Here is a 15,260-nt window from a genome sequence, read left to right as displayed (position 1 = left end):
TGTTGTTGCTGTTGTTGTTGTTGCTGCTGCTGCTGATGCTGCTGTTGTTGTTGTTGTTGGTGGTGTTGTGATTGTTGTTGATGGTGTGATGAATGTTGTTGTAATGCTACTGTTACTGCTGGTCGCCCTGCCGCAGTACTGGTTGTTGATGTTACTGATAATGCTGTTGATATATTTGTCGGTGTTGGTTGTTGCTGTGAATTATTATTATTATTTTGTTGATGAAGGTGTGAAGCAGGATGTGTTAAATTTGTACTTGTATTTAGACTGCTGTTGGTTGCACCGCTTGTTTGTGACTGTTGTTGACGTATTTCTACATGTTGATCGAAACCGAAACCGCTATCATTCGAATTATCACAAGGCGGTGGATGAGGTCGGGGTGGAAAGCGTTTACCAGGCACAAGTTTACCAGGACCAACCTAAAGGAATGCAATTTATAAAAACAAACTTTATTTCTTTTTCTTATATATATATATATATAGATACATATGTTTGTAGTAAAAATTCTAAATATATGATTATGGCATGCAAGATCTCACGTATAATTGTTAATTATAAATATATTCTCTCTATAATTGCCTTTTTTTTTTTTTTTTTTTTTTTTTTTTTTTTTTTTTTTTTTTTTTTTGTTTAGCTATGATAACGGCAATTTATTTATTTATTTGTTTACATTTACGATCAATTATATATATATTTATTAATACTTTATTGATAATAAAACTTTCAATTTCATTTTTTACTAAGTAATGTAGGTCTTTAAAGACAAACCATAGGATCGTAAGCCATAAATAATTAGCACAAACGTACGAATGTAATCGTATGTTAAAGTAGTAAAGTTTACATGCGTTTTATTAACTAAATAATTATATAATTAGAGTGATTTAGACTTACTCGGGACACTGAATGCAATTTGCCGGGAAACGCTTTACCCGGATGCCTCTTTGATGGTATACGCAAGCCCTTGCGGTGTATTCTTGTACTCATTGTCGACATAGTTGACATTGTCGTACGCATGCCTTAAAAAAGAAGCAAGAAAAACATTTTTTTTTTTTTTTTATTTAATTGAAGATTATATATAAATACATATGCATATCCTCTTAAATCACCTTTTAATATATAGATGGAAAGAATAATAAAAAAAATAAGAAAATTTTATACATATTTAGGTTCATCTTTTTGTTTGTACTGTTTGTACTCTATTGTAGATATCATAAGTTAGGAAAGCGAAAATATTTCACTCTATCAATTATTTCAGAACATGTAAGGTGCAATTGAGAACGTTCGTAGGCACGCCCCAGTTGAATGCTACTAACAATTCCTGGATGCATTGTGCAGTACGATGCTGAAAAATCGTACTAAAGTATCTTTGGCGATATTGCGATGCTTTTCTTTCTACTGTTTGCCTCTAGATGTGATGATTTTAACAGGCCTTGCAATTAAGCGACACAATTTCTATTGTAAATTTTCGCAAAAAAATGTTGACTATATGCTATCTATTGTTCCACTTCTGATTGAATAAGAAAAGCGAATAATGCTTCAAATGCTCATTATTGGACATGAATTCGATCATTTATAACGGGAATATTACGATTCACAATTTTCATTTCCGATAATAGTGTAATCTATATGGCATTTATGACAAATGTTCGCCGAGGCGCCTAACCTCGTCTGTTTCACCCGTAATTATCGAAAAATCATATAACTAAAGCGAAATACGTAAATAGGGTTTTTCGCTTCTATGTTACAACTACCTACGAAGTGTTTCCATACAAAAACATGACGATATATATTGAGAGTACAATCGATGTATATCACACAAAAGGATGTACCCTTTATCGCAAATATCGTGCTCATGGAAGTTCGAGCAAATAGTCTTGACGGTTTGCTGGCACCTACGCACTCTTTTGTGGCCTAATTTCATTGATAGAACGATGAACCTCCTTCTTCAATACACCCATTTCATGGGCTTTCTGGCATAGACCTTGGATGTCAAATAACCCCGTCTAGTCTTCCTGAACTTTTCAATTATTTTCTTTGCAGCTGGCGAAGTTAAATCAATCCCTACCATATTTTGTACGAAATTTGCAAACTATGGCCACCAAACTTTCATTATTTTTGAAATCTTTTTTAACAATAAAAATTGCGTGTATCTCTCGTGGAATGCCCCATCTTTATTTAGCCTAAACTGTCAGCTGTCAAACTGTTTACCGCACAATTCAAATGTTACGTAAGTTTTTGAACACCCTATAGATAAATTTGCATTCGTATTGCTTTTATACGTCGTAGTATAAGTGGAATAATAAGGCAAGTAAAAAGACTGGGGCGGTTAATGACCCACCATTAAACCCTCTCCACAGTTTCGGTTAATACAGTTTTTCATAGAACGACGTTTGAAAAAAAGACTTTACATGGGAAGTAGTTGAAAAAGTTATCCGATTCAAACCACTCTCGGTCTTGTGCCAAAACTCGTCAGTGTACAAAATGTCATCAGAATATCTCGAAATTTTGCGACTTGTACGTTGAACACAAGAAAATAAGACAGGCAGACAGGCAGGCAACCTTCAATAGGAAAGCGATTCTCAATCGATCGATATAATAAAAAATGGGTTTACCCTAAATCATTCTGGGTCTACCTACATTCGTACCAATTTAATATACCCGCGTGCCATAAGTGTAAGATATAATTATTGTATTAAATTCAACACTGAAGTGCGCGTATATTTTAATTTTCCGCTTTGATTTACTACATTTCGAAGTACATATTACAAAACTCAAAAATTAGCATAAAATTCACGAGTCTGTGTAACTTTTCGCTATGTTCTACTATTACGTAAACCGGATTAGGTTTAAAATTAAGGATATCCCAGCCACAGATCATCGGCGTTGATATATTTATTGATTGATTGACCTAAGCCATTTGAAAAACGAAAGAAGCGAAATATATCTTTATCTTTACATTTCCAAGCAATCGTCGAATGGGATGACAGAAGATTAATCTTTCATGTCTACTACAACCTTACCTTAGCCGATTACTCAAAAGAAAAATGCCGCTAACAGACCGAATATCAAATTTACAAGGGGATGGAATCCTAAAAGTTAAAACATCACGAAGCAAAATTTCGAGCAAATAATTAAAAGTAAATGTGGAAAAATCACCATTTCCTCCAGCGTAGAGTCCTGTCGAAAGTTCTTCGCATCGCATATGTTAGTTAAAAATATTATTCGTGGTCTTTTTACCCAATGGCTCTGTAGTCACGTAACTTTAGCGACACTAACTCTGTCAATCCTACTAGCACACCGCAGCATGTGCTAAAGATGACAGTCTGGAGTTATCACGTCACATTTCTTCACATATTTGAAATTAATTTTATTTTGAAATGAGCCGAAATTCGGAAAAAGATCTACTGTATGTAGCAAGGTCGCTTCGACCTGGGTGGTATAGTTTTACAGGTTTGTGCAAAAATTCATGATTTTTCTAATGAAGATACTGAAGATTGAAAGCAGCAGCGCACACATTATTTAACTCGTTCACGCTCGGCTAACTAATGGTTGATGAAACCGCCTGAGTAACCGAATATAGGTAAGAACCACGTGTTCGCGTGTTCAAATCCCAAGTTTGATGGAATTTCTTTGGTCGTAGCTATAGTGAATGCTCAGTCGGTAAAGATATAGCATTTATCTATTGGGCATCTCCTCTTCCATTCTCTTTCTTTTCTTCTTTCTGACAGTCACCGCGTTACACGAATAGGAGACATCCTTTGTGTATTTGGTCATAGTACAAATAAACCAAAGAATCTCTTCCAAACATCAAGAAAGACCGTCAAAAAAATAGTGTTGAGCTATTCGAGCTAGAGTGAATTGAATTCAATTTTGACTCTCATCCGTATTTTGCGAGATGTGTGCCTAAAATGAGTTGTCTGAGTAGCATATGTAACGGGTGACGGGTGACGGGTTCAAAAATAATAACGAAATCGGTTAATCAATTGTCGACTTTTCCAAAATTTCTATTGTACACTTGTACTTATTATCAAGTGTTTTATTTGCTCATATAAATGGCATAGTTGAAGCATACTTTCTTGAGGCGTCTAGATGGTGGGTATTTCAGATTCGCTGTAAAATAAATACAGCTTTCAGCACAGTTGTTATTATTGTTGTCATTTTTGTTGTTGGTTTTGTTGTTGTTGTTGTTGCTGCTGTTGTTGTTGTTGTTGTTGCTGTGTTACATTTAAATGTGCGAGTGCATATACATTTAAAGACACATTATTTTATATTGTGTTGTGCTTTTGATTTGACATGAGGGCGTTGTACTTTGCTTTATCAGTAACAGTTTGTCTACAATATTTTCCTTGAAATGTTTGTGTTTTTATTTTATTATTATACTTTTTTTCCCTGCGTTCGCCTAAGAAACCACATGGAATACAGAATAAAACTGAACGTAACTGAATACAACAATAAACGAAATGATTATAAAAATAAAATAGACATCACGCTTTGCGTCGAATTTTTAACACCCATCGTTTAGAAAAGTAAATAATTAATTTAAGAAAAAAAGCAAAAAAAAAAAAAAACTTTGTAGAATGCTTACCTTTACCTTAACGAACGAAATCGCTATGTGGGCCTTAAAATAACGCTATTTCTCAGCATTTTTTTGAATGGAAAAAAAGATAACAGAGTAGTAATGCATGATGGGATTATGACGCATATGTTTAAGTATTAAAAATTATTTCTGAAATGTAATAAAACATGATAGCGCCGGAAACACTCTCGCGAGCGTGCATTAAAATCGAAAGGTCTAAAGGTAGAGCATAACGTTTTTTCGAAATATTAACTTCTATGCGATTGGCGATGCCTTTTTAAAAACCAATCCTTAGATTATCAAAAAGATCCTACGTACTTCCTTTTAAAATGTTATACGAAAGATATATAAAATAAAAAAAAATTTAAAAAGTTATGGTGCATTTGCCTTTTTACGAAATCATGTTTCGAGAAAAACGAGTTCAAAGTTTTAAAATGAGTTATGGAAAATTCTTTTACTAAAGTGCAGTTACTGTTAGTTTTTACCAAAATGTCTCTTCCTGCTTAAAAACTGTAACTATCTCTCTTTCCTCCAAAATGTCTTTGTTTTTACGAAATGACAGCAGAAAACAACGGGGAAATACTTGAAGTCATTGTTAGCAATAAAGATTCGAGGCAAAAGAATTCATTACTTGGCATTGACACTTCTCTCTGTAACTCTCTCTCATCGCGAGATGACCAGGTTAACTGTAGTTTTCCTTAAAAATCTTTCCCTATGAACATAACACGTTCTAAAAACATCTGAGAGAAGTTTAAAATCATTAGGCCAGACGTTGATGTATGATGAATAATTTGATACAAACTCTCTTCCGAAATTTCAGGAAAAGGGATCTTCCAGATAATGAATTTTTTTCCACACATTCTAGGAGATTCAAAGGATGAAACCATTAAGTCAGAAAAAAAATGTATGCGAAAAATGTGGATTTCTATCTTAACAGCAGAACATAACTTGATTTTTATGGGGAAGAAGTCATAACATATACGCAAGAAGAGGTGAATGCAGCCCAGCGGGGACCTTTAGTGGACCAAAACGCCTAGGTTTTTCCTTTATTATAAGTCGATGTGTTAGTAAGTTTGACCGAAACCTGCTTACATTAAATATCTTAAATGTATTACATTTTAAATCGATATCTCGTATGGATCGGCGAAGACATTGATGAAAACATTTTTTACATCTTCTCACTCGACCTTATTAAGAATTCTTAAATAATTTTATGGTGAGTGTTTCTACTAGATCTCTAGATTTCTCCGAGCATAATTTAATGCAGGTTTGACAATTTAAGCCAAATTTCAATAGAGAACGGACGGGCGGATATATTAAGTTAGTTTTATGCACATATGAAACTTATGTGGGGTTCATGGTTGTACATACTTATGAGTGAAAAATCGATAAAAAATCGAAATAATGTGAAGGCACTTAGTTCGTGGTCATCCATAAGCTCTGTAAACAAAATAACAATGCGTAACGTATTTTCTGCGAAGGAAGGAGATGTCAAAGAGATGAGGTGGAAACTATCATTTTAGAGCTAGCATCGCACGCGAGCGCGAAAGATATCGCGACATAAGCATGTAGAAAGGGCCCCTCCCGCATAATTTGTTGCTTTTCATTTCAAGCGACTTTTCATTCATTCAGTGTTTGTTTGCATTTTATAGCCTAGCATTTTCTTCTTCTTCTTTTGCAATTTACTTTCATATTTTAGTTTTGATTTTTTTTCTTTTTGCGTTAAAACTTACAAATTGATTTAAATTGGAACACAATTATTAGCACTGATTTATGTTTAAGTTGCAGTATAAATTTTTCTTTACTTTAAACTTTTAGCTTGATGAACGCAAAATGCATAAACATGTACGTATTTATTACACGCATACATGAACATTTATTTATGCCATTGAACGTTCATTATTATATTGATCATTGTCCTTTTATCAATTAACACATGCAACGTGAGTGTAGAGAGGCGCATGCAATGTTTATACACGTTCTACAAAAGAAAATCAATAAAAATTAAATAACAGAACAGAAATTATGCTGGAAAATTTCATTTTGCAAAATATATATATATAAAAATATATATAAATAATATATATAAATATATTAAAAAAATGTGTTCTTTCAAACTTCTTCTAGAAGAAAGAATGGAAATGGATGGTAATCGCTTTTCGTATTAATTATGGAAATGTATTTTATTTAAATTCAAAACTTAATTTCTTAAACACACTGACTGACTATATAATCATAAACATTTATCTATATCTATGATATATATGTTCGGTAGTGATCAGGAAGGGGAGTGGAGAGAGGAAGTAGGCTTTGTGAAAGTTCGATTTAAAAATGAAAACATCAGGAGTGGTGGGAAAGGCCACTGCTAGAAGATTATTCCAAAGAGTGATGGACGCAGCAGGTTTAAAAAACGACGAGTTGTGCGGGACGCAAGTATATATATATATATATATATATATATATACTTCATAGAATATAAAAAATAAGCATTTAATTGTGTATAACGGTTATATGAAACGAAGGATTTTTTACAGATTTGTGTGTAGCCCGTGTAGGCCCGTACCCTCGATTAGAACAGAAGAAGTTTTCCATTCTTTCGGGATATTCGAAACTATTGGTATGTTGCTCAACTCCAGTCGAACATGTTCAAGGAGCTGCTGGGACAATACCACATCAACCATACTTTTGCAACAATCCATTCACATCAGGCTGACGCATCGAAGCGCGTCAACGAAACTATTAATGCTGCTATTAAATCCTTTGTAAACGTAGACTAAATTTCTTAAGGTAAATTCTAAATCAATCGGCAAATTTGACAACTTGCACATATATACTGTTGTTATGTTTGTTATTTTGGAATATTCATGTCGCGAACGAAGTAATTATTACACTAAACACCAGTTGCGGGATACAATATATTAAATTTGTGCCGATGTTTCTAATATCAAGAAAGAGTTCGGATAGACTTACCTTTTATTGTTCCGACCGGTTCAGAAAATGGTTCTAAGCTCGTCTGTACACTATTGAAAATGGTTCGAATCGGACCACCTCCCTTGTAAAGCCTTATTATGATAAGCCATTATAAGAAAAAAAATATTGTAATTTTTAGAATTCCGCAAGAAAAATCGCTTAATAGTAGCATTTCGATATTCCAAGTTGATTTTGGATGGACCTATCATAACTACTTTGGATGTAACAATGCTAACTACTTTAGATCGGATTGACGCGGTAGTGTGCGCTAACATGAGCGCTTTCATGAAAATTATGCATATACATAAAAATAATGCAGGATTTTTGGAGTATTGTTACTTAAGCGAAGTGGTGTAGGATATCTAATAGTCAGCCGTGGCCCACTGTAGCATTCTTGCGTGCCTTTTACCATTATTGCAGGACATTGGAAGAATAAAGAAAGGAAATTTTATTGCATTTGATGAACGACTTCTTGTCATTTGAAAATACTAGCATTTAAATGAGCGCCTCTAGTTCCGTCTCATTGGAGCAATTTCGTTTGCTTGTGCGTGACCTCATATCTGTGTTGTTTAAATTAAAGGATTTCAGCATTTTCTCGAAATTATTACCATTTTAGAGAATTTCTTTTCAACCCACCACATAGTGCGGTAATTTCGAATACAAAAATAACATCACAAAAACAATAAATAAAATAATCGAGAAGAACACGAAGAATATCAAGAACAAGAGAGTATGTACATATATGAATTTTGTAAATTTAAGTGCTAGTTGAATGTTAATTTTTTATTACACACTATAAATCAAACTGATATCGACGAAAGCGCTTTCAACAAGGGATTGATATGTAAGTTGGATTTTTATTACTCTATCATTTAAATTTTCTTTTTAAATTGTATTAATAATTTTTAAAAATAAACGATTTCAATTTTCGTCACACATTATATGTAACAAGGTTTTGTTGCTTTTCGTGATAAACAATACATGTGTTATTCTGTTGCAAGGAAAGAATTTAATGATTATTTTGTCAAGTCATTTCGTCTTCTTTTTCTAAAACAACAAACAATTAATGACAATGTTTGTGTAAATAGATAAAAGCAATTTTGTTTTCCAACGTACGACATTAGGATTACGTTGAGATAGATAGAATGTCCGAGTAGAACATTGGAGTAGGACGCGGAGAAAATTTGCAGCGACAAAATTCCCTTTATAAATAAATGCATGGAAGTGGTGAGGATGATTTTAAATAACAATTAGTTGATCTATTCACCCACTACTCGGACGAGCTGAAAAACTCTTTGTTTTCTTCCCTAACATGCCACATCTTCAACGCGGGTCAAATGATGATTTCAATTTCGGCTTAATTTTTATACTAACTCCGAACAACTACCCAGATCGTGTATAACCTCACTTTTGATTGATCAGCTGTTTTGATGCATTGCCTATTAATTAATATTTCGTCCATTATTTGTGGCTGTGATCGAACCAAAGAAACAAATTAGTTTTTATAAGAATGTTTTGGTTGGTCTCATAGGTCCATTTTTGTGATTTTCGTTAGTGGAAAAAAATGTGCTGTTCCCTACCCTCAAAACTCTGAAAACATAAATTTTCAACTGGTACGACGAATAAATTTGGCTAAGATAATCCCACTTTTTGCACCAGTCAAAAGCATGCATACTCCATGATGTCTTCCATACATTATAGAAATGATTTTTCAAGTCCCGATACACTTGCTGTACTCTAACACGCCTGTAGATCTAATTGTGTACAAGATTGTTTCCTACGAGAATTTACGTTACAAAGCACTAGCAGCAATTTTAATTTCTTCTCTGCATACAAATGTCTTTATTTACGTATGTACTTATTTAATTAGGCTAAAAGATTACAACAACCCATTTTTGCATTCTTTTTTTTTTTTTTTTTTGGTTTATTTTCTCTCTTTTGCTTTTTTATTTTTTGATAAACCGAAATATCAACAGTGACAACAACGACAATACAAAAACGAAAACAAATAAGAAAATTATATTCGACTGTGACCGAATCTCTTACACCCACCATTTAAATTTTAAAAATATATCGAATAAAAAAAAAAAAACGAAAAAACTACTTTTTTCATAACCTATAATACTGGGTAGACGTGGCTAAGTTTATCCACTTTGCCGTAAAATATACGTGGAAACTTTTATTGTGTCCCTATGCTTATAAGCAATGTTTGTGTTGCACCTTAAGCGTGACCTTTGATCGATTGGCCCCTCTTTCAATATCGAGCTGCGTGCAAGAAATTTCAATATTCTTACTCAATTTGAGATCGTTACGTTTACTTTTGTGATCTCAGCCATAGCACAACCCAATAGACAGACGGACGGCCATCCTTAAATCAATTCAGAATTTAGTGAGTTTGGAGAGCTTTTCAAGAGTCGATCACTTCATCGAAATTTTCCTAAAACGTTACTTTTATATATATATATATATATATATATATATATATAAAGTATATGTAGATATGTAAAGATATGTATGGATATCTATAAAAAAAACTCTTCAAATCGGAAACGTTGTTATAAAAAATCAAAACTTGGTAATAATATCTTTTTCGAATTCCACCCAAAAAATTGGCAAAGGCACGTGACGCTTTTTTAATTTAAACGTTGTACTTAGCCATCCCTACGAAGGCTCCAAGTAACTATATATGGCTACAGCTACGGCTTTCCACTCACTCAAATTTGATTAACTTTTGTTTTTGGGGAACACATAACGTGTTTCAAGCAATTGAATTGTGCGAATGAAAAAGAATTTTAACTTTTATACCCATCACTGAAGGATGAGGGATATATCGATATTGTCAAAACGTTTGCAACGCCCAGAAGTAAGCTTCAGAAACCCAAAAAAGTGTATATACCCTTGATCAGCATTAAATTGTGAATCGATTTAAGCATGTCTATTCATTCAATTGTCCGTCTGCGTGACTGTGTAATATTTTTTAGTAAATATTCTCTCGTTAGCGAAATTGAAGATATCGTCTAGAAATTTCCTAACGAATTTGGATGTGACTTAAACTTTTCTCAAGGACACGCCTACAACGCCCCCACTCGTATGCGACAAAAAAAAAATTTCCCACTTGATATTATAAAGTATGAAAGTGTAGTTCTTTTCCTCTTTTCGAGTCTTTCTTAGTATAACGGTTATGGGTATAAGAGATTCGGTCACGATCAAATATAAATTTTTTACTTGCTCTTTATAATCTAGATCTCTGCTAAAGCGTTTCCTTCTCACTGGTTCGTCATCAATCCGAACTATATTTTTTACAATCTAAATAACATTTGGCGTAAGTCAATCCCTTTCCTGCGGCAGGCGAAATAGATTTGAGTAACTTAATTAGAAGACCATTAATCAACTGGTTTTTAAAATTGTATACGAAGAGTACATGGTGCCAAAAGTTCGACTGAGTTAGCATAACCCACTAGTTTTCTTAGATATTTTTGGTGGTTTTGACGAGTTAGTTCTGTAGTAAGCTCTCCTGCTTGAAGCCATAATTAATCGCATACAGTTTTCACTTATAATTTTTTTTCACTAACGATAATCGATGTCTTTCAGCATCGCTTAAAATAACGCTTTCCGCAAAAGTCACTTCTTTTAAATTCAACACATCCACGCTTAAGAAAATAGTGACTTGGATGAGATCTTATATGCCTACAGGCACAAAGCCTGAAAGCAATGCATTTATGTAGAATGGCTTCAGCAAGCCCAACAGAAATTAACCTTTCGCCTAAATATTTCCTAATATCCCTAGGCTAACTGTAAAAAGCGATCCCGATTGATTGTATGAAATTAAAAGAAAAACTTTATGTGTATTGAGATAAGGTTTTTATAGTTGATTTTTTTTATTTTCGATTACTTCGGGCAAGTCATAAGGCTTTTGAAAATAATTTCGATTTCGATTTTCAAGAAAAGATTTCATAGAAATCAATCATTGGTGTCTTTACATTTATTAATGGGAAGCTTATAAAAGTATCAAACACTTTAAGACGGCAGTGAACAACAGGATTTCGCTTTGAATGATAAAATAGTTTCAATTTTATATATTAATACGCAACTGGATAGATAAGAAAGAATATCTTTATATTTTCACAACGATAATCACAGATAATACCACCAAGTTTAGGATTATAGTTTTTCACTCGTTACAACATATTCTATAGAATCGCTTGAAGTCTATTAAATTGTCTATTAAGTTTTAAGAATGGAGAATAATAGGCATACTCTGATTATTGTCCGTAGAATGTATATATGTCCTAATGAAAAATATTCATGTTTAAATTCGATCTATTCACATCTTGATTGTAAATAGTGTAATATTTTGAGAACAACCACTAATGATGGCTCTGTTTTGGACTCAATGTTGTTTCAGCTTGTTTTCAGCGAGATGTAAAATGACATGTCCGAGCAAAGACGTGACGTGAACATGTGATTCGACGAAAAAAGTATCACATTCTCTTTATTGCATTTTTTATTTATTTATTTATTTATTTATGAATTTTTCTATATTAAACAAATACATATCTGATTATCCAATTGAAGAGTTGCCTTTATATGTTACATGTAAGCACAGTGGTGCTTAGGAACGACTATGGGTAGACAAGACGGAAAAGGGGAGTAGTGTTGGTGTTTAGTACTATAAAATATGCTCACATTACCCGTTGCTCTCGCATTTTTATAGGACATGTTGTAACACACTGGATATACTGGAAAGTATAATGTACATCCAAAGTGGAATTTAAAACTTTTACGTATTCTACTTAAAAGTGGAAATATCTCTTAAAGCATGAAAAGGTTCCTCAGCAAGATTGATCAATTAGTGAGCGAGGCGATTAAAGCAATACAGATGGATTAATAGCATGGGCAAGCCAAGATGCTCAAGTGTGGCAAGCGTATTGGTTATATACAGTGTTCAACGATAACACACTCGCCATATGGCGTCGACTACCTCCTGGCTTAGACTACACTGACCTGACATCTCTTCATTTATCCGTTGCTGCACTTTCGTCGTGAAGACTAAAACATATTGACTTCTTATTAGTCTCCACATAAATGGCAAGTTTCAGCTTCCTTTCTGAATTCATACAGAAGCCATAATAACGAAAAAATAAACAAGTTACACCAAAGTCTAAAATATAAAAAAAAAATATATCTTATGTGTTCTAGGACTTATAATTCCATATAAAAAAAAACGCAAACATTAATAAATTTTTTCACTTTTTTTTTTTGTTATAAATTTAGAAAAGTTACCCGTGTTTTGGCAGACACAAACGAATATAATTATTTAAGAAAATCCTTGCTTGGGACTCTAATTGGTCCCAGTATAATCTCAAACTTCAATGGTGGCTATAAAAACCTAAACAAATCAAAAGGAAAACGTATGCAAAGAAGTTAACATATTTTCTATAATGTGTTGCCAACTGCCATAACTATATTTAAACACTTTTTGCCGAATCACTATCTAATGCTTTCTTTCACAATAATCTCTCTCAGCGATAGCAAACATATTAACGGAGAGTTCAAACATATAATTAAAAAAGAGAAAAAACGAAAACAGACAAACAAGAAAAATAAATTCGGTCGCGACCGGCTCTTTTATGCTCATCACCGTAATCCCAAAAAAAAAAAAAAAAAAAAAGGAAAGAACTACATTTCCTGTTCTATAATGTGGGGTGGACGAGGCTGATCTTTTGTATTTTTAGAGTAAAAGTGGAAATTTCTATGGTGTATGTGCTGCGCTTGGTGAGTAACAAGCAAAAAACACGGATAACAAAAGTGTTCATAGATTTTGCTACATAGCCATGTAGGCGTTGTAGGCGTGTTCCTTGAAAAGTTTAGTTCACTTTCAAATTCTTTGCAAGTTTTTAAGCGATTGTGCAAATGAACCGATGGCCATGCTTAAGTGCACTCCGAACTTAAAACTGGCCAAGAATTTATATACCGTATAGGATTTTTGAATTTTGCTGCTATGCGTTTAAAAAAAAAAAACGAAACTATGACACACTATAAAATTGAATAGGCATGGTCGATTTTTTCCATTTTTGAAGAGATACTATAAGATCACCCACAGAATATACGGTCAAAATTTTGTACACTTATCTGCTATAGTTTATGAGTAATGAGCGAAAAAACAGTTTTTTATTACTTTTGAAAAACAGAGGTGTCCTCACTTCACGTGGCGCGGTGTTCTTCAACCGATTTGGCCCATTTCCGTGCAAGACCCCGCAAAATGTTTCTGCTAAATTTGAGGTCGATAGCATATGTTTTGTAGCCAGGACACAATAGACATTACACAGATGGACCGACGGATATGCTTAAATTAATTCAAAGCTTGACGCTGATCAAGAGTCTCTCTGAAGCTTCCTTCTGGACATTGCAAACGTTTTCACAAAATGAATATATCGCTCATCCTTCAGTGATGGGTATAAAAGCAAACAAGTCATCAAAACTGCGTCAATACGCTGTACGCCCTTTCAACTGCTGGGGTTATTAAGTTGAAGGAATAAAAAGACACCTATTTTAATCTATTTGTTTAACATTTCACTCAATTCCTTTGCATAATCACTTACAAAATACTTTCTTTTTTTTTTTTGCTCTTTTCCCAAGTCGTTTGAACCCTAAGCAATTCTAGATTGATTAAATTAATTCAAATTCCAAAAAAGAAAAACATTTTCTGGCTAGAAAACGATAATAACAATAATAAAATAGTAATAATAATAGGAACAGCAACGGTCTCATAAACTACTTCAGCTTTTAACCGATCAGTTTACATTATATTAAATGTAATTCAATTCAATGCGATTGATTTTACATTGTTTGAAAATCTGAAAAGGTAACAAGACGCATCATGTCTGCGATAAGACAAGTAAAAAGCTATAGTCGGCCAATAAATACCCTGCAACATCCTACAGTTACTCATAATAGCAACTTTTCAAAACAAAGCGTTATTTGGGAAGTTATCGAAAAAGTGATCCGATCCAAACCATTTGCAATGCCGTTCGTCCATAGGCCAAAAAATGTCGATGTACCAAATTTCATCGAAGGATCTCAACAGTTATGGTCTGTAGGCTGAGCAAAAGGAAAAGGATAGGCGGACGGACGGTCGAACAGGCAAGCTTAAACCGTTGATAAGTGATTCTGAATCAACCTGCATTATAACAGATGGGTCTATCTCAAGTCCTTCTAGGTGTTGCATACACCCGTGATAATTTAATATACCTTGATATCATAAATGGGCTCAAATCGACCAATCGCTGCAATTTTCACACTTACACGTATTGGGGACATGACTAACCCATCGCATGACACCTATGTAAGGCATAACTAACTATATGTGTGCACAATTTTTGCGATCCCTATCAAGTGTTCTGAACGTTATAAAGGAAATAGCGAATGGCCCGCTTCACTTTTAACCCGTGTCTCGATCACAAAATGTTTGATTTAACTAATAATGTTTGCTTCAAACAACAATTTATTTCCGAATAAAAATTTGGGTTAAATTTTTTTTCAATAACTTTTAATTATTGCAGTTATTTTTATTTTTTTAATTTATTTTTTTATTTATTTATTTTTTTTTCGTTAATGTTTTATTTGATCTATTTTTTTTTTTTCTTTTTTTTTTTTTTTTGTTTACAAAAATTATTTTTATAATGATGGTGGGGATGATGTGGATACACAACAG

At 33.3% G+C, this 15,260-nt stretch overlaps 1 protein-coding gene across 1 annotated transcript in view; it reads right to left on the bottom strand.

The window, feature by feature from the left end:
- Positions 1–15,260, bottom strand: part of LOC119634090 — a 61,498-nt gene that overhangs the window by 39,300 nt on the left and 6,938 nt on the right. The window contains exons 3-4 of the mRNA XM_038028032.1: positions 892–1,016; positions 1–419 (exon numbers count right to left, since the gene is read on the bottom strand). Coding sequence (XP_037883960.1) covers positions 1–419; positions 892–1,016 — 544 coding nt within the window. The remainder of the gene's footprint in view (positions 420–891; positions 1,017–15,260) is intronic.

Source organism: Glossina fuscipes, unplaced genomic scaffold (genome assembly GCF_014805625.2).
Source record: "Glossina fuscipes isolate IAEA_lab_2018 unplaced genomic scaffold, Yale_Gfus_2 0, whole genome shotgun sequence".
Lineage (NCBI taxonomy): Eukaryota > Metazoa > Arthropoda > Insecta > Diptera > Glossinidae > Glossina > Glossina fuscipes.
This window is presented reverse-complemented; position numbering and strand designations above follow the sequence as displayed.